Below are 26,133 nucleotides of genomic sequence, written 5' to 3' on the forward strand. Positions count from 1 at the left end.
GGATTTAAGGGCGTTGGCTCCCATTTCTAAATCCTACCTGTGGATATGGAATTCTAGCAATCCCCACCTAGGTCATTGGTTAACTGTACTACCACCATTGTCATCACAGCCACCAGTGCCATTGGCTCCCCTCCTACTATTGCTTTGTCCAACCAACATCCTTACATTCCCCCTTTTCCCCACATCTAATTTCTTAAAATTTAGTACAGCCCTCTAAATAATTGAGTTTTCAGACGGCAGAAAATTTTTCAAGACCTAAGATTTTAAAATAATGGGGTTTAGGACCCTCTTAAAATTTTCCCTAGAAACTTCACATTCTTCATCGAAATGTGGGGCTAATCAAATTACTCAAATCCCCTAGATATTTTTTTGTAAATTCCCTTATTTTAACATTTTAAAGTACGTCCTCCATTTCTTTTTTTCAGAGATCTTTTTTTTTTTTTTGGAAAAAGAGTGCAGCACCTCCTATCTTTATTAGAAAACCCCTCACTTATGGCGGAGGAATATCGTGGTTCCAACTTTGAGACTTGGGGTAAACAAAATCAAACCCCAAGAAACTAAAGCTAACTTAACCAACTTATTCAAAACCAATAAATCAATGACCAACAACCAAACAAATAAATAAGAACTAAACAACTATAAGTGGAAACAAACAAAATTCTGGAAGATCTCGAGGAATAAACCAACCACTCCAACCTTCACAAACACTAGCACAAAGCATCACGAGCGCAAGGAAGGAAATCCCAACAAATCCAATCAAATCATTCCCCTGACTTGCTGTGGAAGCTCATCCTGACAACTATATGATCGAGATATACCAGATTCACCCTGCTTGGCAAAGAAATCCGCATTTTGATTCGCCTCCTTGTAAACATGTTCCACTTTGTAATGTATGCTTCTCAATGCTAACACAAGCTCTTCCCACAATTCCCATAAGTTCCAAGTTGAACACTTCCTAGAATTAATCAACTGAACCAATAAAGCAGAGTCACAGGCAATCTCCACTTGATCAAATCCGAGATCTTTGCATAGATTAATTCCTATAATGATCGCTTTTAATTTAGGCATATTATTGGTTCCATAACTCAGTAATGAGGAAAAAACTGCTTTAAATAATCCTCTTTCATCTCTTATCATGCCTCCACCACCACAATTACCCGGATTACCTCTACAACTTCCATCCACATTCAACTTAACCCAACCTATTCCAGGTTTACACCATCTGACTACATGAGGAAGACGAACCCTCACATTTTTAACTTGAATATCCAAAGCATAGAGGACTGCAATATCCGTGCAAGAAGTAGGTGCACGTTTAGTTAACTTGTCCGAAATGGATCTCAACCAATATTTAATATCAAGCCACACAATTCTCACCGAATCATGAATTGATTCCATCCTAGCTCTACATTGACGAGTCCAAAGTCTCCAAATGATGAGATTAGGTATGAGATTTACCAAAATGCCTAACTGTGAGACCCGTCTTGTACAGTTAAACCAGAAATTAACTCTAGCTTTCCATGTATTCGTTGTCATACAACTAACACCCAACGCTACTGTTGCTTGTTTCCATACCTCCTGAGCAAAAGATCCCGTGCAAAACACATGGTCTAGAGATTCAATCTTGGCATTTGAACAACAATCATACTAAGAGGCCATATAAACACCTACTTCTTGAATATGAGTATCAATCGGAAGACAAGCGAACCAAGACTTCCATATACAAATTGACACCCATTTTGGCAACATAGGATGCAAAATCTATTTTGAAACTAAGAATTCCTCTTTACGCTGCCTTATAATTTCCTAAGTACTTGCCATGGTAAATTATCCATCTGTTGAAGGTTCTCAAATTACTGTATCTGGACTCTCCTTGCAAGAAATAGCAGAGCTCATTACTTCCTCAGCTTGTTCTTTACCCAACAGATTTTCTAATAAATCAACATTCCACCCATCTCTATCCCAACAATCTCGTGTTTGTAGCTTATGGTTTCTGATTTCCTGAACCTTAGCACAAAGGGGACCGGAGCTAACCATCGATCAAACTAGAAAGAGGCCGACCCTTCTTTAATTTGAATACAAACATGCTCTAATACTTCAGGTATCACATGAGCAATCGATCTCCAAAATCTGGTTCTTTTATCTGACTTTATTTCTCTCAAGTGGTGTCTATTATTCAAATACTTGGCTTTAAAGAGTTGAGTCCACATATTATCCATAGTTAACAATCTTCAGACAAACTTCATATGCAATAATTTTTTTACTTCCTCAAAATCCCTATACCCAAACCACCCTCACACATAGGCTTACATATATTAGGCAAGGAACATCATTTCCTTTTTCTTTTATCATTTACTCCATTCCAAAAAAAAATTCAATAGCATAGAATTTAACTTTGTGAAGACAATATTAGGAATGTCAATTATCGCCAACTGATGAACTGCCATTCATGATAATACATGCTTAATTAAAACTAAGCGGCTCCCTTGAGATAAAAGCTTAAATTTCCAACCTGCTATCTTTTTCCTCAATTTAGCAACTGGAGGCTCTAAACTACGGGCTGAAAGATCTTTTTCAAAGATCTTAATGTTAAGATCTGTTAAAGTAAAAGGGTGCATTTTTTCTATTTGACTGCACTAAGATGATGCCCTCACCAACTTTTTGTTTTGTAGGTACTTCTGTTTCAAGAGAGAACCATGGCATTCAACCTGACCTGCCCAACAGTTGATTATATGTGCAGGAAGTGCTACGAAGATTGCTGGCACTGATCATGGTCGGTGGATATTTAAGATTTTTGTGTACCAGTGCTTGCTTCTTATATCGTATTTACAGAATCACATATGTATCTCTCTCTCTCTCTCTCTCTCTCACACACACACACATGCGCGCGCACACACACACAAAGCAGAATCCCATGTTTATAATGCTTGCATAGAGGTAGATGGAATCATTTGTATCTAGAGAGAGAGAGAGAGATGACATTATGAAACATTGATTTGCATTGGGATGTCTTTTTCATGTTGATAGCACAAAATATCATGATGCATCCTCTTCGTCTTTCATATTCTTAAAGACCAGTGTAATCTTCATCACTGCGCTTTTTGCCACTGAAGTAATTTTAATTAATGAACATTTTTATGCGTTACACTTCTTATTCCGCACAGATTTATTACTCTCAGACTACCTTTTCATTTGGGGAATAGAGCGGAGTAAATTTGAATGAAAAATTTTTAGAAAAAATTAATCATAAATTTGAGTTTGTTTCATCTAATTTCATTCTATTCTTATATACCAATTATGGAGTAAGAGTTAGTTTGGATGAAAGATTTTGTTTGAAAAATTAAAAAAAGAAAAGAAAGAAAATAAAGTGAGGAATTTATTTTTAATTATATTTTATCTATATAACAGATATTATTAAAAATTAAAATTAATTTTATATAATTAATATTTAAAGAAGATGAAATATTAATCGTTTGTAAAATTAAATTTGTGTCTTATTTGGTAATTTTTTATTTACTTTCTCACTTTTCTTCATAATTAAACGTGAAAAAAATATTTTTTTTAGTTATCTTATATTTTATCTCTATATCAGATATTATTAAAAAAAATTAACTTATATGATTAATATTTAATCATTTGTAAAATTAAATTTACGTCGGATTTGGTCATTTTATTAATTACTTTCTCACTTTTCTTCATAATTAAACATAAAAAACATGTTCTTTTTAATTATCTTTTCTTTTGACCAACGATTTCAAATTCCAGAGGGAGATTAGAAGTTGTATTTTATCATGAAAAATAATTTTATTTCTTTTATATATATTATTGTTCTGTTTACTTTTGAGCATTCATACTGAGAATTTGAAATTAAGTGAAGAACTTCTTTTTAATAAATGGTTAAATATGAGAAAATAATGAACTATTTTTACAATTCTTTAAAAAATAAATAAATTTATAAATTATTTTTCACGACAAAAAACACAAAGTTCTGAGAACTTATTTGTATTTGATTTCTGTATTTTCATTTTTGAACTGGGTTTGGATCATTCTGCAAGTTCTCCGACCTCTTCTGAGATGACCGTTCTACTATCAGCACTAGCTATTTATATTTTATGCTCGCCCCAAAATACAGAACACCTCACAGGCTAGCTGTCCTCTGGCTTTTAAAAAAATTATATATGCACATATTACAACCTCGCCTACCTTTTCTATCACTGGAACTGTCTCAGCTCATACAATTGAATTATTCATATGTCATTTTGACCACTACCCGCGAGGAAAAAAAATACCAAGAAGATCCAAACAAAAGACGTAAGACATGGGGGAAAAAAGACAAGGAGAAAATTAAAAAAAAAAACAAAAAAACTTTCCCATTTCCCATTGATCAACCACTTGCAATAGCACATGAAACCCAAAACCAGTTTCTTGTTTAGTGCAACAATTCTGCCCCTCAGAAGCTGTAGTTTGGCTTGAACGCTGTTTCCCTCATGGGTTTTGGCGTATCCCTTAACCCCATTAGCCCTCCATTCTCATCTGCAACTTCCTTTGTTTCTTCCTTCTCTTCTTCTGTGTTCTCAAAAGCAGGGTGGCTGAGGATGCTACTGAGCAATTGGGTACCTCTAAGGGCATTTGTTAAGGGCAAGTGACCCTCTGGGGTGTCCTCTGTCATCTCCCACGTGAACTCGTTGGGAAAAGACCTGTAGTTGTACTGCTCAATTTCAGTGTCAAGCTTCTTCATCCATCCAACCTTGAGGAAGAACTTCGTGAAGTCTCTGTTGGCCTTTTCCCATATTCTCTTCTGCACACTGTACCCGAACTTGCTGTTGCTGTGCTGCACCCAAAGTTCATCAATGGCCCGGAGATCGGTTTCCGGGATGAACTGGGCCTCGGAGAAGAAGACGTAGCCGCGCTTTTGGGCTGGTTCGCCCGCGAGGGCGATGAGGAGGCGGCGGGTCTCCTCGTCGGCCTGCCGGAAGTTTTTGGAGGAGAGGTGGTGGTGGAGGAGGTCATAGGAGATGGCAGCTTGGGAGGTGGAGGGTATATTGCTGGTGGAGGAGGAGAGAGAGTGTGTGATGGAAGGGAGAGAAGTGGTGGGGGTGGTGGAGAGAGTAGTAGTAGTGGTGATGGTGGTGGGTCTGAGGAAGAGTGAAGAGGGGAGGGTGGGAGCAGGGGAGTGATCAGTGGGAAGGTGCCTCAGGAGAGGGTGGTGGTGGTGGTGGTGGAGGGACTGAAGGGAATTGGTTGCCATCGAGAGAGAGAGCGAGAGAGACGAGAGGGTTGGAAGGAGAATGGGGAATTTGGTGGAATAGATATGGGGAGGGGGAGATAAGGAATGAGTGAAGAGGAGAGAGGGAGGGAATTCAAGCAGCCATCAGGAGCAATGTGAGAGGAGATTTTGATTGGCTACATCTGGCTGAGGTTGGATTCTCTCTCTCTCTCTCTCATGTATAAATTAATGAGGATGATTTGATGATGGTGAAATGATTTGATTTCACTCAATTGATGATTTCATGGGGAGACAATAGGTAGAATTAATGCACAAATTTAGTCTGCTAATATGAGTTTTATATTTGTATTTGTTTTATCTTTTAGTGCAAAGTCATTTTAGCTTTTTTGACCATGTATCTTACGTCTCATTTATTGTCCAAGTGAATTTTATATTAAATGAATGGAAAATTTTATTACATCAAAATGATCCTTTATCAATTAACACCATAATGTAGAACCCTAGATACCAAACTACACCAATGTGATGATTGATTTAATTTTGAACTGTTGGTGAATAAGCAAGTTGTCAACCTCAATTTAGTGTAAAGTACTTTAATAGTCTAAATTAACTTTTAAAAATTAGATTATTATGCACATAATTTTTAATAAAGTTTAAAATTTAAAATTAATTTAAAATATTCTTAAATTTTGAAAAAAATTAGAAGTTAAGAAACCATCTAAAAATACTTTCACAGTTTTCAATCTTCATATAAAATAGTTTTATTAATGTTAAAGGGTGAATTTAAAAATATAAGTGCTAAGTAATTCTTTTTTATTATTATTGTAATAACTTTTGATTTGCATTTTTTTTTCATTATTCTAACCATATTGTAATTTATTTATGCTCTAAATTTACTTTTAGTGTTTGATTGATCAATGTTTAACAATGAAAATGTTAAATTGCTTAATATTTAATTATTTATAAATATAAAAATCTTACAATCTTTCCAGATATTAAATTTTTGAAGTACTGATAGTCCCTCCACTGATTTACTATCAATTAGGCAAATAAATTTTTTTTTTATTCTGTTCTTTTTGTTCTTGAGATGCATGAAATGACAAAATATTAGTCAAATATTTTTTTTAAAAGTAATTAAAGAAGTTAATAATAATAGGGAAAAATGATATTAATCTCTCTTGAGTTTTACGTAATTTTTATTTTCATTAACTTATAGTCGAGTAATTGAAATATATATATATAGAATGAGATAAGAATGATTAAAAAAGATTTCAAGTTTTGGATATCTAAACATAATCTATTCCTAATGCTACTTGATAATAAATTTATGCAGGGACATAATTAAAATTTTTTAAAAATCAAATGTTACTAATGTTAAAAAATTAAAATTTTATTCATTTATTATATTTTTTATAATTAAAGATAAAAAGGTAAATTTGTGCAAATTATTGTTCCTTTTTGTAATTTTTTTTTCAAATTTTAAATGAATCTTAAAATTTAAAAGAGAGGAGAGAAAAGGAGTTTTTTCCCATATTATTATTAAAAATAAATAAAATATTAAATAATACTCTGATTAGGAAAAAATTTCCCAAACTAATGCTCACGTAATCTCGCAGCTTGATTTAAACTGATAGGCCGCTAGGAAGGAGACGCGTGACACGAAAGAGAGCAAATCTCGCAGCTTCAAGTTGCGAGATTTAAAGTGAACGGCCAACAGGAAGTTGACGCATGGCTGGATTTTGAGATTTAAACAAATCTCGCAGGTTAGTCCTGCGAGATTTGCATGGGACTACCCTGAGCCTTCCTCCTCTGCCGGCCGTTGCACCCAGATCTACCCAACAAAAAAAATAATAATTATAATGACCCAGCTGATACTTGGATGACATTTCAATGAAATAAATTTAAGAATTTTAATTGCCAATCATCGGAAGAATTTTAATCAGCAGAGACTAGATCCTGAACCAGCTCCGCTCCCGGCAGCAAGAAGAGATTTGCTGAGCTGAGGGTGATCACATAGAGCTTCTCGACGAGCAACTTCCTCGATGAGGGCGGGTAAATCTATTATCCAAAAAACAGAGCAATCAGAGAGAGAACACTGGCTACAACAAAATCTTTAAAATTATTTTAATCTTGTCTTTGAGTTCAAAGAGAACTCTAGCCAAGTACGTTTTTTAGATTTTTTTTGTTCCTATCCCTCCCTTTCCCTTCCCCTGTTTCAGTACTTGCTGAGGCAGCTCGTGCTTGAGGCAGCCCTCTCTGCAATATGCTTTGCAGAGGAAGCAATTTTAGATGACTTATGGTTAATTTGGGGTGGCTTCTGAAAAAGATAATGCTAATTTTGGGTAGATCCAAGCTGGAAATTGTGACAAAAATGTCATAACACAGCATATGTTCTCTCACTTCTCCTTGCGCTTAGGGGTTTACCGGAATGTTGGCTGCTTATTAGCAGATTTGGACAAGCAACATGCTTTGCAGAGAGGCAGCAATTTTAGTTGTAGCTACTAAAAACAGAGGTTTTGCTTTTCTGAAAAGAAATGTAATTTGTAGCTTGTTTTTTTTGTATATTTTTTAAAAAGAAAATCAGTCGACATTCAAAAAATAAAGAAAAAAAAAGCATAATAATTAACTGTTCTTAAACCTTTTTAATTTTCTTCACTGAGGGGGGTGGGGTGTTGTTTGGTTATCTAAAGTTAACATGGTTATGTTAAAGAAATCATTATTTTTTGTAGTTTGAACAGTGCATGAAATACCGCCGGGTTTGAAGGGAGACAAACAGAGTAGAGAGAGAGGTATGAGTTGAGCAAGAAGCTTTTCCTGCTTTGCTTTTCACTTGTTTTTAACTCGCACAAGAAGGGAAATGTGAAGAACTCGTCAAATCAACAGTGATCTTAAAATTAAAAGGACCGAGATTAACCTTAAAATTAAAAGGACGGAAAATAAAGAAAACAATTTTGTTTCTCGTGTTTTCATTTCACTTGGAATCTGGACATTTGTTTCTCTCTCTTGGTCAAAAACCAATTCCCACACGGTCGGTCTTCCTCCATTGTCTACTTTGCTCTGCTCTGCTCTGCTCATTTCATCATGTGTCATTTTCTGTGTTATTTTACACAAGAAGTAGAGATCGAAGAAACCCACCACAAGCTGCCTCAGCTGGTGCAGCGTTTTTTAGGATAGCAGCATAAAATGAGAAAAACAAATCTTGAGGGTGCAACGGCCGGCGGAGGAGGAAGGCTCCGGGAGAAGCAGGGTGTCCCAAGCAAATCTCGCAGGACTAACCTGCGAGATTTGTTTAAATCTCAAAATCCAGCCACGCGTCAACTTCCTGTTGGCCGTTCACTTTAAATCTCGCAGCTTCAAGTTGCGAGATTTGCTCTCTTTCGTGCCACGCGTCTCCTTCCTAGCGGCTTATCAGTTTAAATCTCGCAGCATCAAGCTGCGAGATTAAGTAAGCATTAGTTTGGGAAATTTTTTCCTAATTAGAGTATTATTTAATATTTTATTTATTTTTAATAATAATATGGGAAAAAACTAGAGAAAAGCCCAACGTATTTCTTTTCCTCCTAGTTGAAATCGACGGCTAGGAGGGACAATCTATCTTTCCTCGCAATATCCAACGGTGGAGATTAGCCCACCAGAAAACAAGCACCCAAAACCCTCACTGCCCCCCACCCACTCGCGATAGAGGCCAAGCAATTAGGGTTCGTAAATCCTCTGCACCATAGCTGACAAACATTTCTTCAACGAGGAGCTGAAGCCCCAACTCTCATTTTCTCGCCATTTTCTTCTATCTTCAATTCTTTGCGAGGAAAAGGAAAAGTTGGGTAAGGGCCCTGGTCATTTCTTTTTCGTTTTCGTTTCTTCGCACTCCGCAGGATTGCTGAGGAAACTGCAGGGAAGGAGAAATGGAACTTCAAATTTCATTTGTTGTTGTTTTCTTCTGGTTTTAAAAACAAATTTGGACGGAGTATTTAGCTATGTTCGGCTCGGTTTCCGTCGTTTGTTTCGTTGGGAAAGTGTGTGAAATTTAAAATGTTATTTGTACTCTTTCCCTGCATGTCCGAGCGGAGTATTTCTTTATTTTGATTCATCGGGTAGAATGTTATTAATCGATTTGCTTGTTTATTGAATCTGTTATTGTTGTTTCAGATCTTCTCTTCAGGTACTATCAGAGTGACCCCAAGTTCACCATCACTACTTACACCTCCATTGGAGTAGTGAGCTTCTCCAATCTTTTTTTTTTTTTTTGTTTAATTTTTTTTTAAAAAAAATTAGGATATATTTTAATGTTTGTCCGAAATTATTTCTATGGGTTGATGAAGTTAGGGTTTCTGTGCTTCTCTCTCTCTCTCTCTCTGACGGTTAGATCTTGGTTCTATATATCAGTTTAAAATTTAAATCAAGCTACTAGTGGATCTGCAGATCGATCGAGCTAGCTAGAGTGGAGACTTCACCCGGAAACTTGCTTAATCTTCTGCATTCATTCTTCTTAGTATTTGTCTAATCTGAAAAATCAATCAAGAAATAAAGTTGATGGAAGCGTTCCTCTGAATCGTTGGCACCAAGTTGGTACTGGTGGAATAGGAAATGTGTGCAAGCTTCGATCTCTATATCTGATCTGAATCCTTCAACGCTTTCTCTTTCTCAACATCGATTTCTCTTTTTTTTTAAAATGAATGTCTGCATTCACTCTGTCGCTTTCTCGATAATTTTTGTTGATGTCTTTCCCCAACACAGCAGTGGTTATATATATACACACACATGCATATATGCAGAAATCATGTTCAATACATTTTTTCATATTAGGAGAAATCATACATTGTTAGGACTAGAGGAGCACATAAGTGAACACCAACTTGATTCAAAAGTTTAAGTCTATTGGATTTTGGGTCCAACCATGTATATAAGCATTCATTATCCACTCAAATTTTTTAATGTGAGACAAGTTCACAAGTGGAATTCTCAACAATCTCTTTCTCACTTGTGAGTTTCAACTGCTCTCTCTTGAGCGGAAACCATCTCCCTTATGAGAGTAAGTCTAATTTTTCAACAGTTGCTTAAGTGGGTCTTACCACTTGTCCCTTACGTGTCTCAGATTGCATTCGATGTGTTTTCGAACCAATCTTACCCTTCACGTTTTAATCGTATTCGGATCCATCCCAAACCTAGATGACTTTTATTGGTCTTAGTCACACATTTGGCCCTTCAATTGTTAACAAGTCAGGAGAATTAGTTTTATGTCTCGACTTTTACGATATCGTTAACTTAGAGTTACGAACCGTCGACTCTGATACCACTTGTTAGGATCAGAGGAGTCCATGGGTGGACTTGATACATATGAGTGAACACTAACTTGATCAAAAAGTTTATGCCTTTTGAGTTTTGGGGTCAACCATATATATAAGTACCCATCATCCACTCAAATTTTCTAATGTGAGATAGGCTCACAAGTGGAATTCTTAACATACATACACACACACACACACACACACACATATATATATATATATATATATATACACACACACACACACAAACACACATATACATGCATATATGCAGTGTGATTTTGACATTTTCCCTTCCGTTTTCCTTTGATCCAAACAAACACAATCAAGATAGATAAGTGGACAAAAAAAAAAAAAACAAAAAACAAAACATAACCGCTGCTGCATTGTGGAGAGAAGATTGAAAGCTTCCACTGACTCTATAGATCCCCCACAAAAATTAACTTTATTAGATAGATCAACATCAACAAAAATTATCGGGAAAGCGAGAGAGTAGAGAATGCGGACATTCGTTTTGTATGATTTCTCCTAATCTGAAAGAGAGATGTATTGATCATGATCTCATATTGATTATCTCTCTCTTTCTCTACTTTTCTTTTGTTTATTTATTTATTTACTTATTTGTTTATTTTCTTGGATGAAAAGAAGTCAAGGATTAGATAATCAACAAAACATGAATTCTAGATGAAGGACAAGAATCTCAATACGAGGAGCCTTTCATATTAGAAACTCTTTTCTCTCTCATCCCACCGCACTTCCCTCCTGATGCGCTTTCTATACTTCTGCTTTTAGCTTTTCATCTTTTGAGGATAACACAAATTATCTCTATCATTCAATTGTTGCCCTTTTCAACATAAGACACATGTTTCAAATCCAAGCTCACTTAATCACCTCGGGGCTATTTCTCAACCCTTTTCTCGCCGCTAGAGGTCTCCAACACTCCGTAGATTACTGCGACATGAATTACACCATATTGGTTTTTGGATTCATCGAATCACCTCACACTTATTGCGTAAATACCCTCATTAGGGTGTACTCAATTAGTGATGTGTCCTACAAAGCTATGTCATTCTATTTTGAGATGGTGCGAAATGGTTTCTTCCCCAATAGCTTCACTTACCCTCCGCTAATTGGTTCTTGTGCCAAAGATGGTCGACTAGAAAATGGGAAGAAATGTCATGCACAGGTTGTTAAGAGTGGCGTTGATGATGTGCTATCGGTGTGTAACTCGTTAATTCACATGTACTGGAGTTGTGGTGATGTTGAAATGACCGGACAGATGTTTGATGAAATGGTTTAAAGGGATTTGGTGTATTGGAATTCGATGGTTGATGAACATGCTAGATTTAGAGACTTGAGTGTTGCACACAAGCTGTCTGGGGCAATGCCACAGAGAAATGTGGTTTCTTGGAACATTATGATTGTTGGGTATTTGAGAGAAAGAAATCCGGAGTGCGGGTTGAAGTTATTTAGGTGAATGACGAATAAAGGAATGAGAGGGAATGATACCATGAAGGTAAGCGTGCTACTGCTTGTAGTCGATCAGCTAGATTGAAGGAAGACAGATCAATTCTCTAGGCTCTCTTGAGGACACTCCTAGAGTCAAGTATAATTGTGAATACTGCTTTGATTGATATGTATAGCAAATGTCGGATGGTGAGTATTGCGTAGAAAGTGTTTGACGGGATGATTGAAAGGAATTTGATTTGTTAGAGTGCAATGATTCTGGGGCATTGCATTCATGGGAATCCAGAAGACATGCTTAATATGTTTGCAAAAAATGGTGGATAGATTGAGGTATGTAGATGAAGATTGAATAACTGGCTTTCCTAAGACGATTAATTCAGAAAAATATTTATGTTACTACAATATAACAAATATTTAACCATTAGTTTTGACTGGGCGGCAGGCTTCTCTCCTCCTTGATGCAACTAGCCATTGAACGAAGTTCTTGATTCTCTGTTCGTTTGTGAAAGGGAAGAGCCACATGCACAAATTTTTAAATTTAAAACCTATATGGAAACTTCAATTAATTAATCTAACACAGTTTGATACTTTTTAAAAAAATTCAATTCAAATATCATCACAATCGTCATCAACATTGACCTCACACAATAAGTCAAATCTCAATAATTTTAGGATGAGATTAATGAATCATTTTCTCAACCAAAATTTAGAACAAAAAAGTTAGGAGATGCATCATCTTGGCTAGACAATCCATATCCAAGCAATTTTATTTTTCACATGTAATGGGGGATTGACACTAACTTCTAATTTGTGTCTCCAACAGTGGTTGTGGTTGTGAACCAGTGGTTGACGAGTTTAGTTGTTGAGCCAATATATTTATTAGCATGCTGACCTCCTCCACCTTCATTTGCCATCGATCTTTCGATTTGAACTCATGAACAATTTTTTTTAAGTCCATGAGACTACAACTCGGCAGTTCTCCAAATCCTTTGACCTTCATAATCTCTTTCACCCTAACAACATCATCCTATTGGGCTGCCACAACATATATATTCAATAGCAAAGTATAGTATGACAAATTTTAAGGTTCTAACTTGATCAAAAATTTGGCTGTTTGCTCTCCTAAAGTTACATATCCTTGGAAACGACATAAACCGAGCAAACCTGCCTAGATTGTGGATTGTGGTGATGCATTTGCATCATTTGGATTCCCTTGAATGCAATGCCCTAGAATCATTGTATTCCAGCAAGCCAAATTCCTCTCAATCATCTTGTCAAACACTTTGTGCTCAACACTCACCATCCGACATTTACTATATATATCAATCAAAGCAGTATTCACGATTAAACTCGATTCTAGGAGTGTCCTCACGAGAGCCCCATGAACTGATCTGTCTTCCTTCAGTATAGTTGATTGACCACATGCAGTAAGCACGCTTACCATCGTGGAATGATTCCCTCTCATTCTTTATTCATCATTTACCTAAATAACTTTAACTCGCACACCGAATTCCCATCTCTCAAATACCCAACAATCATTAAGTTTCAAGAAACCACATTTCTTTGTGGCATTGCCCCGAATAGCATGTGTGCAACACTCAAGTCTCCAAACCTAACATGCCCATCAACCATCAAATTCCAATACACCAAATCCCTCTGAGACATTCCATCAAACATCTGTTTGGCCGTTTCAACATCACCACAACTACAGTATATGGAATCCATGAGTTGCACACCAGCAGCACATTATTAACGCCTTTCTTAACAACCTGCCTAGGGCATTTCTTCCCATTTTTTAACCGACCATCTTTGGTGCAAGAACTAATTAGCGGAGGGTAAGTGGAGTTGTTGGGGAAGAACCCATTCCGCAGCATCTCAAAATAGAGTGACACAATTTGGTGGGGCACATCGCTGATAGAGTATGCCCAGATGAGGGTATTCACGCAATAAGTGTGGGGCGATTCGATGAATCCGAAAACCAAAACAATGTAGTTAATGTCGCAGTAATTTGCGGAGTGTTGAAGAACTCTGGGGGCGAGAAAAGGGTTGAGAAATAGCCATGAGGTGATCAAGTGACCTTGGATTTGGAACAGGTGTCTTGTGTTTTGACATGTTTTGAAGAGGAAAACGATGGAATGGTAGAGACAAGTTGTGCTATCCTCAAAAGATGAAGAGCTAAAAGTAGAAGAGAGAGAGCACATTTGGAGGTAAGTGCAGTGAGATGAGAGAGAAAAGAGTCTGTAATATGAGATGTTCCTCGTATTGAGATTCTTGTCATTCATCTAGAACTCGCGTTTCGTTGATTATCTGATACTTTACTTCCTGTCATCCAAGAAAACAAATAAATAAGTAAATAAATAAAGAAAAGTAGAGAGAGAGAGAGAGAGAGAGAGAGAGAGAGAGAGAGAGAGAGATCATCAATCTAAGATCATGATCAATACATCTCTCTTTTAGAGAAGGAGAAATCATACATGTATGTCGTTGTTGGTGTTTTGTGTTCCAACACCAGCAAAGAGATTGGCCATGCACCAATAATGTGCAAAAGTGGGTTTCATACAAACTGATTAATCACTTGGTTGAAGTAATTTTTTCCCTATGTCAAGAGCCTAGTGCGGGCGCAAGAACACAAAGCACCAACAAAGGTAATTTCATATGGGAAAACTCCTCCTTTATCTGAATTCATCGCCTTAGGAAAGTCGGTCATTCCATCTTCATCTCCATACCTCAATCGACCAACATTTTGCAAATAGGTTAAGCCCGTCTTCTAGATTCCCGTGAATGCAATGCCCCAGAATCATTGCATTTGAGCAAACCAAATTCCTCTCACTTATCTTGTCAAACACTTTGTGCTCAACACTCATCCTTCGACATTTGTTGTACATATCAATTGAAGCAGTATTCACGATTAAACTCGATTTTAGGAGTGTCCTCACGAGAGCCCCGTGAACTGATCTGCCTTCCTTTAGTCTAGCTGATCGATTACAAGCAATAAGCATGCTTGCCGTCGTGGTATGATTCCCCCTCATTCCTCTATTTGTCATTCCCCTAAATAACTTCAACCCGCACCTCGACTTCCCATCTCTCAAATACCCAATAGTCATTATGTTCCAAGAAACCACATTTCTCTGTGGCATTGCCCTGAACAGCATGTGCGCGATACTCAAGTCTCCAAATCTAGCATGCCCATCAGCCATCGAATTCCAAGACACCAAATCCCTTTAAGATATTCAATCAAACATCTATATAGTCGTTTCAACATCACCACAACTACAGTACATGTGAATCCATGAGTTGCACAACTGCAGCACATCATCAACGCCTTTCTTAACGACCTGCCTATGACATTTTTTCCCATTTTCCAACCAACCATCTTTGGCGCAAGAACTAATTAGCGGAGGGTAAGTGAAGTTGTTGGGGAAGAACCCATTCTGCAGCATCTAAAAATAGAATGACACAGCTCGGTGGGGCACATTGTTGACTAAGTACGCCCTGATGAGGGTATTTATGCAATAAGTGTGAGGCGATTCGATGAATCCGAAAACCAACACAGTGTAGTTGATGTCGTAGTAATTTGCGGAGTGTTGAAGAACTTTGGGGCTGAGAAAAGGGTTGAGAAATAGCCATGAGGTGATCAAGTGTGTTTGGATTTGGAACAAGTGTCTTGTGTTTTGACATGTTTTGAAGAGGGCGACGATGGAATGGTAGAGACAAGTTGTGCTATCCTCAAAAGATGAAGAGCTAAAAACAGAAGAATAGAGAGCACATTTGGAGGGAAGTGCGGTGGGATGAGAGAGTGTAATATGAGATGTTCCTCGTATTGAGATTCTTGTCATTCATCTAGAACCTGCGTTTCGTTGATCATCTGATACTTTACTTCCTTTCATCAAAGAAAACAAACAAATAAGTAAATAAAAGAAAAATAGAGAGAGTAATCGTCACTCTGAGATCATGATCAATACATCTCTCTTTCAGATCAAGAGAAATCATACATATATACCTTTGTCGGTGTTTTGTGTGCCTATGCCTGCACTGGGCTATTGACATGGGGAAAAAACTACTTTAGCCAAATGATTAATTAGTTTAGTATAAAACCCACTTTTGCACATTATTGGTGCATGGCCAATATCTTTGCTGGTGCTGGGCTAATTCAAGAGGCAGTTGAAACCTTGAAGAGCATGCCATTGGATTATGCCAATGCATCACCACAATCCACAATCTGGGCAGGTTTGCTTGGTTTATGTTGTTTCCAATGATATGTAACTTTAGGAGAGCAAATAGCCAAGTTTTTGATCAAGTTAGAATCTCAAAATTTGTCATACTGTGTTGCTATTGAATATCTATGTTGTGGCAGACCAATGGGATGATGTTGTTAGGTTGGAAAAGATTATGAAGGTTAAAGGATATGGAGAACTGCCGGGCTGTAGTCTCATGGACTTGAAAAAAATTTGTTTATGAGTTCAAAGTGGGAGATCGATGGCAAATGGGGGTGGAGGAGGTCAGCATGGTAATAAATACACTGGCTCAGCAACTAAACTCGTCAACCACTGGTTCACAACTACAATCATTGCTGGAGACGTAAGTTAGAAGTTAGTATCAACCCTCGTTACATGTGAAAAATAAAATTGCTTGGATATGGATTGTCTAGTCAAGATGATGCATCTCCTAACTTTTTTGTTCTAAATTTTGGTTGAGAAAATGATTCATTAATCTCATCCTTAAATTATTAGGATATGACTTATCATGTGAGGATAATGTTGATGACAATTGTAATGATTTTTGAATTGAAATTTTTTATAAAGTATCAGACCGTGTCAGATTAATTAATTGAAGTTTACATATAGGTTTTTAATTTAAATATTTGTGCATGTGGCTCTTCCCATTCACGAGTGGACAGAGAATCGAGAACTTCATTCAGCGGCTAGTGGCGTAAGGGAGCTAATGGTTAAATATTTATTATATTGTAGTAACATAAAACAATGTGGATTAAACTCTGGTGGAGCATTTTGAATTATATTGTTTTAATTATAGAACATCTATAAAATAATAATGTTATGCTTTAAATTTAATTCCCTTTCACTTGGTAGTTTATGTGGCATTTGTTAAATATTTTTTCAACCAAGTTAATCAGTATGTACACATTTACGTCTCTATGCACAGCACAAGTATCGTGTATAAGTGACCTAAGCCATCGAGCATGATATCAATAGAATAATGTCTTCTATAAATATTCACATATAAGCACATGAATTATAAACATAAGAAATATCAATCACACATTAACATGCACAACAAATGTGACACCAAATGCATTTCTTTACTCAAAAGAGCTCATGTTTACAATATAAATCTTGGAAAATACACAAAACACAAATCCCAAAAGAGTAGAGCATAATGAGTCAAAATCTCTTGTAAATAGTTAGAATCTCTCCATAAAATTCACTTATGTTATCACCTAAGTACCATTGTATGAGGAAACTTATTTTTCCCTTTATTTTCCTTGTATATAGAATACTATTAAAAATAAAAGTTTATTTTACTTTGACTAAAAATTAGGAAAACTAAATATCAATGATGTGTAAAATTTTTTTTTTTTTGTTCATAGGTTTGATATATATATATATATATATATATATATATATATATTTTTTACTTTTGTTTTTGTTTTACCGTTTCCCTACTAATTTTTGTGTTCCAAACGAGCCTTAGTATGGGAAAAAAATATAAAGAAAAATAAATTTCCTTTTTGTCATTTTTTTTTTCTTCCCCTTAGTAAAATCCTTAATTCAAATGGACTCTCAAGTTACCTATTAAATTAAAATTTGTGTGTTAGTAATTTAAAATTTTAAGAAATAGACACTAAGGAAGGCACTTTATGTATGAATTATTTATAAAATATTTGTATTAGCTGCGATTAGTTATGATTAATCATATAATATTTAATATCTTCCTATACTAAATTGGTTTTACCATTTAACTAATTAATTAATAAGAACATTTTAGGGATTAAAAAGCATACAACAAAGTGCAAGAAGATTGAGTGTGTATTGTACTCATTGAACCCACATAGGTAATGTTTGGAAGTATCAATTATGAATTTTGGATTTGGATTAATTTTAATACAATTTTTATATTATATCTTATCTAAATCAAACATAACTTCAAGTTCAATGCTTCTCCAAATATGGGTATAGGATTAATTTAGAACTTGAAAAATATGAAAGAAAGAAAAGAAAAATGTAAGGAAATACTGTTTTTCATGTTTGGTTATTAAGAAAAAAAAAAGGAAAAAAAAAATTACATAGAAAATAAATTACTAAAATTTTGATTTTACACATTACTAATATTTAATTTTTCTTAACTCTCAATCATATTAGAATAAAGTATCATTTTTAATGATTTTTGTAGCAAAGAGAAAAATAAAATAGTAAGTACATTTTCTTCTTATTTCATTTGCTTTTCTTTCCTCTGACAAAATCCTTCATCCAAACGGGGTGATAATGTGTCTACCAATATCTTAATTTATTTCTATATGATTAATATTTTTATTTTACTATTATTATTATTATTATTATTATTAATTTATTTGAATTCCTTTTCTTGTGTCTCTATTATTTAATCCTTATTCCATCATACATTTGGGGGTGGCAAAACGAGTTAGCAAGTTGGGTTTGGGCGGAATGTAAACGGGTAGTGATTAAACAAATTCGGGTTCGGATTGACCCTTTTACTAATGAATGACTAATATATAAATTCAAACTTGTCCGTTTAATAAACAGGTCAGAAACGGATACCCATTAAGAATTTGTTTAAAAATATTATTTATTTATTTTTAATTTTTAAAAATATTTCATATAAAGTGACATATATACATTTTTTTTTTATAAAAAAACAACACTCTTATTTTATTTATTAACATCCTAACAAAAAAACATAAAATGTTGAAAATAGTACATCTCTTTAATTAATATATTTTTTAATGTAATATATATATATATATATATATATATATATATATATATATATAAAATTAAACTGGTCACTGGCGGGTACCTAACCCAAACTTGCCTAACTTGTTTATTGAATAGGTCAGGTTCAGGTTAATCCGTTTGTAAATAAATCATCGTCTACTAAACCTATATTTGATTTAAATGGGCTAGTCATGAATTACTCATCAAATTCCGCGTCGTTTACAAAGTGAGAATGCAATTCTAGTAAATCAGGTGGCATGTAGTCTAGATTTGGGCACCTCCATATCCTAGAACCATAGGATTCATTTTAGAACTTGAAAAATATAAATAATTGTAACAATAAAATAGGAAAATACTGTAGATAAGAAAATGTTTTAAGGTATATTACAATATCGTTTTCCTTAAAATATTATTTGCTCCATCAGATCGATGTGTATTGAGTCAGCAAATATGTTTCGAAAATATAATGAAGTTTAGAATATAATTTGATATTAGTTTATGTTATATACAAACGAAAATTGATTGCAAACACCTTTAGAATATTCTGGACAAATTATCAGAAATTCTATTTCTGCATATAATAGAATCCAGATTTGAAAAAAAAAATAATTTGTGAAAACTTTATGTAAGAAAGAGGAGGAGAGAATGATGAATTTTTTTTGCATATTTCGTGAAGTTAATTCTGTTGTCAAATAGACAAAATTATGTCTTTTTCGAAAGGTTACATCTGTTCAAATCGCAAAACAGATTCGATGTGGACGCACCAAACATCCACCTGGCCACACCAGGCATTGACTTGGTTGTGCCCCTGGTTGAGACTCTCAAGAATTCATTAAATGGTAAAATATTAGCCAAATATTTTTTAAAAGGAAATTAAAGAAGTTAATAATAGTACGGAAAAAAGATATTAACCTCTCTTGAGGTTTCAAAATTTTCAATGACTTTCTTATACATTTGAAAAATTACATGAATTTTCTTTTCATTAACTTATAGTTGAGTAACTGGGAAAAAAAAAAACATAGAATGATATAAGAATGACTAAAAATTAATCTTTGTGATGAAGGTTGTTGGATGTTTGAACATAATCTATTCTTAATGCTACTTGATAATAAATTTATGCAGGGATATGATTAAAATTTTTAAAAATCAAATGTTACTGATGTTTAAAAATTAAAATTTTATTCATTTAGTATAATTTTAATTTTGTTTCACTCTTTTTGAAAATTAAAGATAAAAAAGTAAATTTGTTCAAATTATTCTTCCTTTTTGTAATTTTTTTCAAATTTTAAATGAATTTTAAAATTTAATAAAAATTTTTAAATAATAAAATATTATAATTTTATTTTTAATATTTTAAAAATAATAAAAGAAAAAAAATACGGGTTAAAAATGACATTGTCACCAACTTCTTCTTCTTCTTATTATTATTATTATTATTATTATTATTATATGTACATATGATAAACTTCTAGTTTGCATGAATGCATAAAAAAAAAGCTAAAATGTATTTTATCTACTTTTAAAAGAAAGGAATTTTTTGATTTGCAACTTGATTTTCAGTTCCTAAATACTCATATAATTATTCTTTTTTTTGTACAAAAAATAATATATATATATAGATGTAAATTATTTTTAAATTTTTTTAAAAAAACATTAATTTAGCCTATATTTTAGCAATTGTTCCTCTCTTCTCTCTAATTAGGAACATATTAATAAAAAAATATATAATTATTTTAAAATTTTGTAAATCATTTGTGTATGAAATCTGATTGGCAGGTGGTACTGTACTGATGGGGCCAAGCTTACATGCATTCCTTTCATTTAGAGTTGGACGCTCAAGAGAATGAGTATTTAGGAACTGAAAAAAATATTTAAGAGAGAGTAGAGAGAAGCCGAACGTGTTTCTTTTCCTCCTAGTTGAAATCGACGGCGAGATGGGACAAGCAATCTTTCCTCGCAGTATCCAACGGTGGAGATTAGCCCACCAGAAAACAAGCACCCAAAACCCTCACCGCTCCCCTCTCGCGATGGAGGGTTCGCGAGTCCTCTGCACCATCCGCTGATAAACATTTCTTCAACGAGGAGCTGAAGCCCCGACTCTCATTTTCTCGCCATTTTCTTGGATCTTCACTTCTTTGCGAGGAAAAAAAAAAGTTGGTTAAGGGCCCTGGTCTCTACTCCGACGTCGGCAAGAAAGCCAGAGGTAAACTCATAATTTCTTTTTCGTTTTCGTTTCTTCGCACTCCGCAGGGTTGCTGAGAAAACTGCAGGGAAGGAGAAATGGAACTTTGAATTTCATTTGTTGTTGTTTCTTCTGGTTTTAAGTAAACAAATTTGTACGGAGCATTTAGCTATCTTCGGCTCGGTCTCCGTCTTTTGTTTCGTTGGGAAAATTTGTGAAATTTATAATTTTATTTGTACTCTTTCCCTGCATGTCCGAGCGGAGCATTTCTTTATTTTGATTCATCGGTAGAATGTTATTAATCCATTTGCTTGTTTATTGAATCTGTTATTATTGTTTCAGATATTCTCTGCAGGGACTATCAGAGTGACCACAACTTCACGATCACTACTTACACCTCCACTGGAGTAGTAAGCGTTTCCAATCGTTTTTTTTTTTTTTTTTGCTTATTTTTTTTTTAAAAAAAAGTAGGATATATTTTAATGTTTGTCCGAAATTATTTCTATGGGTTGATGAAGTTAGGGTTTCTGGTGCTTCTCTCTCTCTCTCTCTCTCTGACGGTTAGATCTTGGATCTATATATCAGTTTAAAATTTAAGTCAAGCTACTTGTGGATCTGCAGATCGATCTAGAGCTAGCTAGAGTGGAGACTTTACCCAGAAACTTGCTTAATCTTCTGCATTCATTCTTCTCTGTATTTTTCTAATCTGAAAAATCAATCAAGAAATAAAGTTGATGGAAGCATTCCTCTGAATCGTTGGCACCAAGTTGGTACTGGAGGAATAGGAAAAGGAAATGTGAGGTGCAAGCTTCGATCTCTATATCTGATCGGAATCCTTCAACGCTCTCTCTTTCTCAGCCTCGATTTCTCCTTTTTTTTTCGAAACGAATGTTGGCCTTCTCTGCTCTCTTGCTTTCCCGATAATTTTTGTTGATGTTGATCTATCTATTAAAGTTAATTTTTGTTGTGGATCTGCAGAGCCAGTGGAGGCTTTCAATCTTCTCTCCTCAACGCAGCAGTGGGTAAGTTTTTTTTTTTTTTGTCCACTTATCTATCATGATTGTGTTTGTTTGGATCAAAGGAAAATGGAAGGGAAAATGTTAAAATCCCACTGCATATATGCATATGTGTGTGTGTGTATATATATATATATGTACGTATGATTTCTCCTGATCTGAAAGAGAGATGTATTGATCATGATCTCAGATTGATGATCTCTCTCTCTTCTTTTCTTTTATTTATTTATTTACTTGTTTGTTTGTTTTCTTGGATGCTACTTTCCTTTTATTTATTAATTTACTTATTTGTTTGTTTTCTTGGATGAAAGGAAGTCAAGTATCAGACGATCAACGAAACATGGGTTCCAGATGAATGGCAAGAATCTCAATACGAGGAACCTCTCATATTAGAAACTTGTTTCTCTCTCATCCCACTGCACTTCCCTCCAGATGTGCTCTCTATTCTTCTGCCTTTAGCTCTTCATCGTCTAAGGATAGCACAACTTGTCTCTACCATTCCATCGTTGCTCTCTTCAAAACATGTCAAAACACAAGACACTTGTTTCAAATCCAAGCTCACTTGATCACCTCGGGGCTATTTCTCAACCCTTTTCTCGCCGCCAGAGTTCTCCAACACTCTGCAGATTACTGCGACATCAACTACACCGTGTTGGTTTTTGGATTCATTGAATTACCCCACACTTATTGCATAAATACCCTCATCAAGGCGTACTCAGTTAGCGATGTGCCCCACGAAGCTGTGTCATCCTATTTTGAGATGTTGCGGAATGGGTTCTTCCCTAACAGCTTCACTTACCCTCCGCTAATTAGTTCTTGCGCCAAAGATGGTCGGTTGGAAAATGGGAAGAAATGCCATGGGCAGGCTATTAAGAACGGCGTTGATGATGTACTGCCAGTGTGTAACTCGTTGATTCACATGTACAGTAGTTGTGGTGATGTTGAAACGGCCGTGCAGATGTTTGATAGAATGTCTCAAAGGGATTTGGTGTCTTGGAATTCGATTGTTGATGGGCATGCTAGATTTGGAGACTTGAGTGTTGCGCGCAGGCTGTTTGGGGCAATGCCACAGAGAAATGTGATTTCTTGGAACATAATGATTGTTGGGTATTTGAGAGATGGGAACCCGGGGTGTGGGTTGAAGTTATTTAGGGGAATGACGAATAAAGGAATGAGAGGGAATGATACCACGATGGTAAGTGTGCTTACTGCTTGTGGTCGATCAGCTAGATTGAAGGAAGGCAGATCAGTTCATGGGGCTCTTGTGAGGACACTCCTAAAATCGAGTTTAATCGTGAATACTGCTTTGATTGATATGTATAGCAAATGCCGGAGGGTGAGTGTTGCGCAGAAAGTGTTTGACGGGATGATTGAGAGGAATTTGGTTTGCTGGAATGCAATGATTCTGGGGCATTGCATTCATGGGAATCCAGAAGACGGGCTTAATCTGTTTGCAGAAATGGTGGATAGATTGAGGTATGTAGATGAAGATGGAATGATCGACTTTCCTAAGGCAATGAATTCAGATAAAGGAGGAGTTTTCCCAGATGAAATTACCTTTGTTGGTGTTTTGTGTTCTTGTGCCCGCGCTGGATTGTTGATACGGGGAAAAAATTACTTTAGCCAAATGATTAATCAATTTTGTATAAAGCCCACTTTTGCACATTACTGGTGCATGGCCAATCTCTTTGCTGGTGTTGGGCTAATTCAAGAGGCAGTTGAAACCTTAAAGAGCATGCCATTGGATGATGCAAATGCATCACAACAATCCACAATTTGGGCTGGTTTGCTCGGTTTATGTCGTTTCCAAGGATATGTAACTTTGGGAGAGCAAATAGCCAAGTCTTTGATCAAATTAGAACCTCAAAATTTGTCATACTATGCGTTGTTATTGAATATCTATGCTGTGGCAGGCCAATGGGATGATGTTGCTAGGGTGAAAGAGATTATGAAGGTTAAAGGATTTGGAGAAATGCCGGGTTGTAGTCTCATGGACTTGAAAAAAATTGTTCACGAGTTCAAAGTGGGAGATCGATGGCAAATGGGGGTGGAGGAGGTAGGCATGGTGATCAATACACTTGCTCAGCGACTAAACTCGTCAACCACTGGTTCACAACCACAACCACTGTTGGAGACACAAGTCAAAAGTTAGTGTCAACCCCATTACATGTGAAAAATAAAATTGCCTGGATATGGATTGTCTAGTCAGGATGATGCATCTCCTAACTTTTTTGTTCTAAATTTTGGTTGAGAAAATGATTCATTAATCCCATCTTAAAATTATTGTGATATGGCTTATCATGCGAGAATAATGTTGATGATAATTGTGATGAATTGAATTGAATTGAATTTTTTTAAAAAGTATCAGATTGTGTCAGATTAGTTTATTGAAGTTTACATATGGGTTTTAAATTTGGAAATTTGTGCATGTGGCTCTTCTCTTTTACTAACGGACAGAGCATCGAGAACTTCGTTCAGCTCTTGGTTGTGTCGGGGAGGAGAAGCCTACCGCCTAGTTGAAATTAATGGTTAAATATTTTTTATATTATAGTAACAGGAAACAATGTGGATTAAACTGTGGTGGAGCATTTTGAATTATATTGTTTTAATTATAGAGCATATGTAAAATAATGTTATGCTTTAACCAAGTTACTCAATATTTACACATTCACACCTCTATGCACAACACAAGTATCGTATAAGTGGCCTAAGCCATCATGCATGATATCAATAGAATAATATCATCTATAAACATTCACATATAAGCGCATGAATTATGTTATAATTTCATCTATAAGCATTCACATATAAGCACATGAATTATAAACATAAGAAATAGCAATCACACATTAACATGCACAACAAATGAACTTCACATCATACATACATAAAAGGGTATATTTATGTTAGACATTATTAAACAAGACACCAAATACATTTCTTTACTCAAAAGAGCTCATGTTTACAATATAAATCCTGGAAAATACACAAAAAGCACAAATCCAAAAAGAGTAACATATCGAGTCAAGATCTCTCTAGTTTTAAATTTTATTTTTTAAAATATAAAATTTATTATATAAGGGCAGAAATGCAGAACTTAATTTGCAGGTTATGGTGAAGGCTGAAGGTGAGCTTGATGCTACAGAGGTGGACAGTTCATCCAAATGCCGAGGGAAATACTAGAGTTCATCACTGAGATTTTTTTAAAATTTTTTATTTTTTTTAAAAATAATTTGCTGATACCAAAGCTGCCTTTGGTTGGTATCATTCACAAGGAATCTTTGGTTGGTATCATTCACAAGGAATTTAGAAGAACATGATTGACTGTATTTTAGTGATTGATCTTTTAAGCTCTCACATAAGATGGTTCTGGCTTTGCCCATCATCTGCTTCATGCTACTGCACCCATAAGAGCAACAAATTTCTGACGCATTGTTAAAATTTGAAAATTCATCTAGCATGATTTTCTAGTTGGGGGCAGAGATGGTTTCAGGCCGTTCAGCACTTGCATTCCAACTGTTGAGGTTTTTTGAGTGGCAGTTGAACTACAAGGTTTTTGTGTGGTCTACAATTCAAATGTTCCTTCCCATAACCCTAATTCTAGATATTGTGGGGTCTTTCCTTGAAGGCTTTTAAGTAACAGTTGAACTAGAAGGATTTTGTGTGATCTACTGCCCAGATGTTCCTTTATAACCTTATTTTTAGCTGGATATTGTCTGTCTTTGATATGTGCTTCTATAATCTAGGTTGCTGCTATGTTTCTGGATAGTAATTTGATGTTCTGTAATCTGAGGGTTGACTTCTGTTTTATGAAGCTACTTAAGGCTGGGAGGTGACTTTTTTCTTCCCTCCTGTAAATCGTTTCTTGCTGCTACAATAAAATCCCCATGGCTGATTGTTTGAAAAGAAGGAAAAACATTATGCTTGTATGAAAGAGTTGGTTGCTATGCAATATTTTTGGAGGACAATTCTATGATAAGAATGGCTC

At 35.3% G+C, this 26,133-nt stretch overlaps 3 protein-coding genes across 10 annotated transcripts in view; 2 read left to right on the forward strand and 1 right to left on the reverse strand.

The window, feature by feature from the left end:
• Nucleotides 1–3,147, forward strand: part of LOC131150616 (uncharacterized) — a 69,123-nt gene extending 65,976 nt beyond the window's left edge. Inside the window, exon 12 of one of the 3 annotated variants that reach the window (XM_058101443.1) lies at nt 2,673–3,147. The gene's annotated coding sequence lies outside the window, so the exon portion shown is untranslated. The remainder of the gene's footprint in view (nt 1–2,672) is intronic. The other 2 variants (XM_058101446.1, XM_058101445.1) reach the window with 2 other exon arrangements.
• Nucleotides 3,148–4,157: 1,010 nt separating this feature from the next.
• LOC131150618 (tetrapyrrole-binding protein, chloroplastic) lies at nt 4,158–5,248 on the reverse strand. Its single transcript, XM_058101452.1, has one exon. The coding sequence runs from the start codon at nt 5,246–5,248 to the stop codon at nt 4,451–4,453; it is 798 nt and encodes a 265-aa protein (XP_057957435.1). The 3' UTR covers nt 4,158–4,450.
• Nucleotides 5,249–5,291: 43 nt separating this feature from the next.
• On the forward strand, nt 5,292–26,133 carry LOC131150617 (pentatricopeptide repeat-containing protein At3g51320). Of its 6 annotated transcripts, XM_058101448.1 has the most exons (8): nt 8,868–9,048; nt 9,374–9,441; nt 9,611–9,813; nt 20,724–21,150; nt 21,472–21,539; nt 21,751–22,019; nt 22,108–22,151; nt 22,457–24,509. In XM_058101448.1, exon 8 carries the CDS (start codon nt 22,501–22,503, stop codon nt 24,295–24,297), a length of 1,797 nt encoding a protein of 598 aa, XP_057957431.1. In that variant the 5' UTR covers nt 8,868–9,048; nt 9,374–9,441; nt 9,611–9,813; nt 20,724–21,150; nt 21,472–21,539; nt 21,751–22,019; nt 22,108–22,151; nt 22,457–22,500; the 3' UTR covers nt 24,298–24,509. The 6 variants fall into 6 exon arrangements, 5 of the variants coding, with proteins under 5 accessions (XP_057957432.1, XP_057957431.1, XP_057957430.1 ...); XR_009135577.1 differs by lacking the exons at nt 9,611–9,813; nt 22,457–24,509 and adding an exon at nt 25,254–26,133 and having other exon boundaries at nt 21,751–21,930; XM_058101447.1 differs by lacking the exon at nt 9,611–9,813 and having other exon boundaries at nt 21,751–21,930.

The sequence above is a fragment of the Malania oleifera genome, chromosome 3 (assembly GCF_029873635.1).
Source record: "Malania oleifera isolate guangnan ecotype guangnan chromosome 3, ASM2987363v1, whole genome shotgun sequence".
Taxonomy (NCBI): domain Eukaryota; kingdom Viridiplantae; phylum Streptophyta; class Magnoliopsida; order Santalales; family Ximeniaceae; genus Malania; species Malania oleifera.

What these genes read in the sequence shown, in the direction of transcription:
- LOC131150618 (XM_058101452.1), bottom strand. Translation starts at nt 5,248, where the DNA reads ATGGCAACCAATTCCCTTCAGTCCCTCCACCACCACCACCACCACCCT.
- LOC131150617 (XM_058101449.1), top strand. Translation starts at nt 22,501, where the DNA reads ATGGCAAGAATCTCAATACGAGGAACCTCTCATATTAGAAACTTGTTT.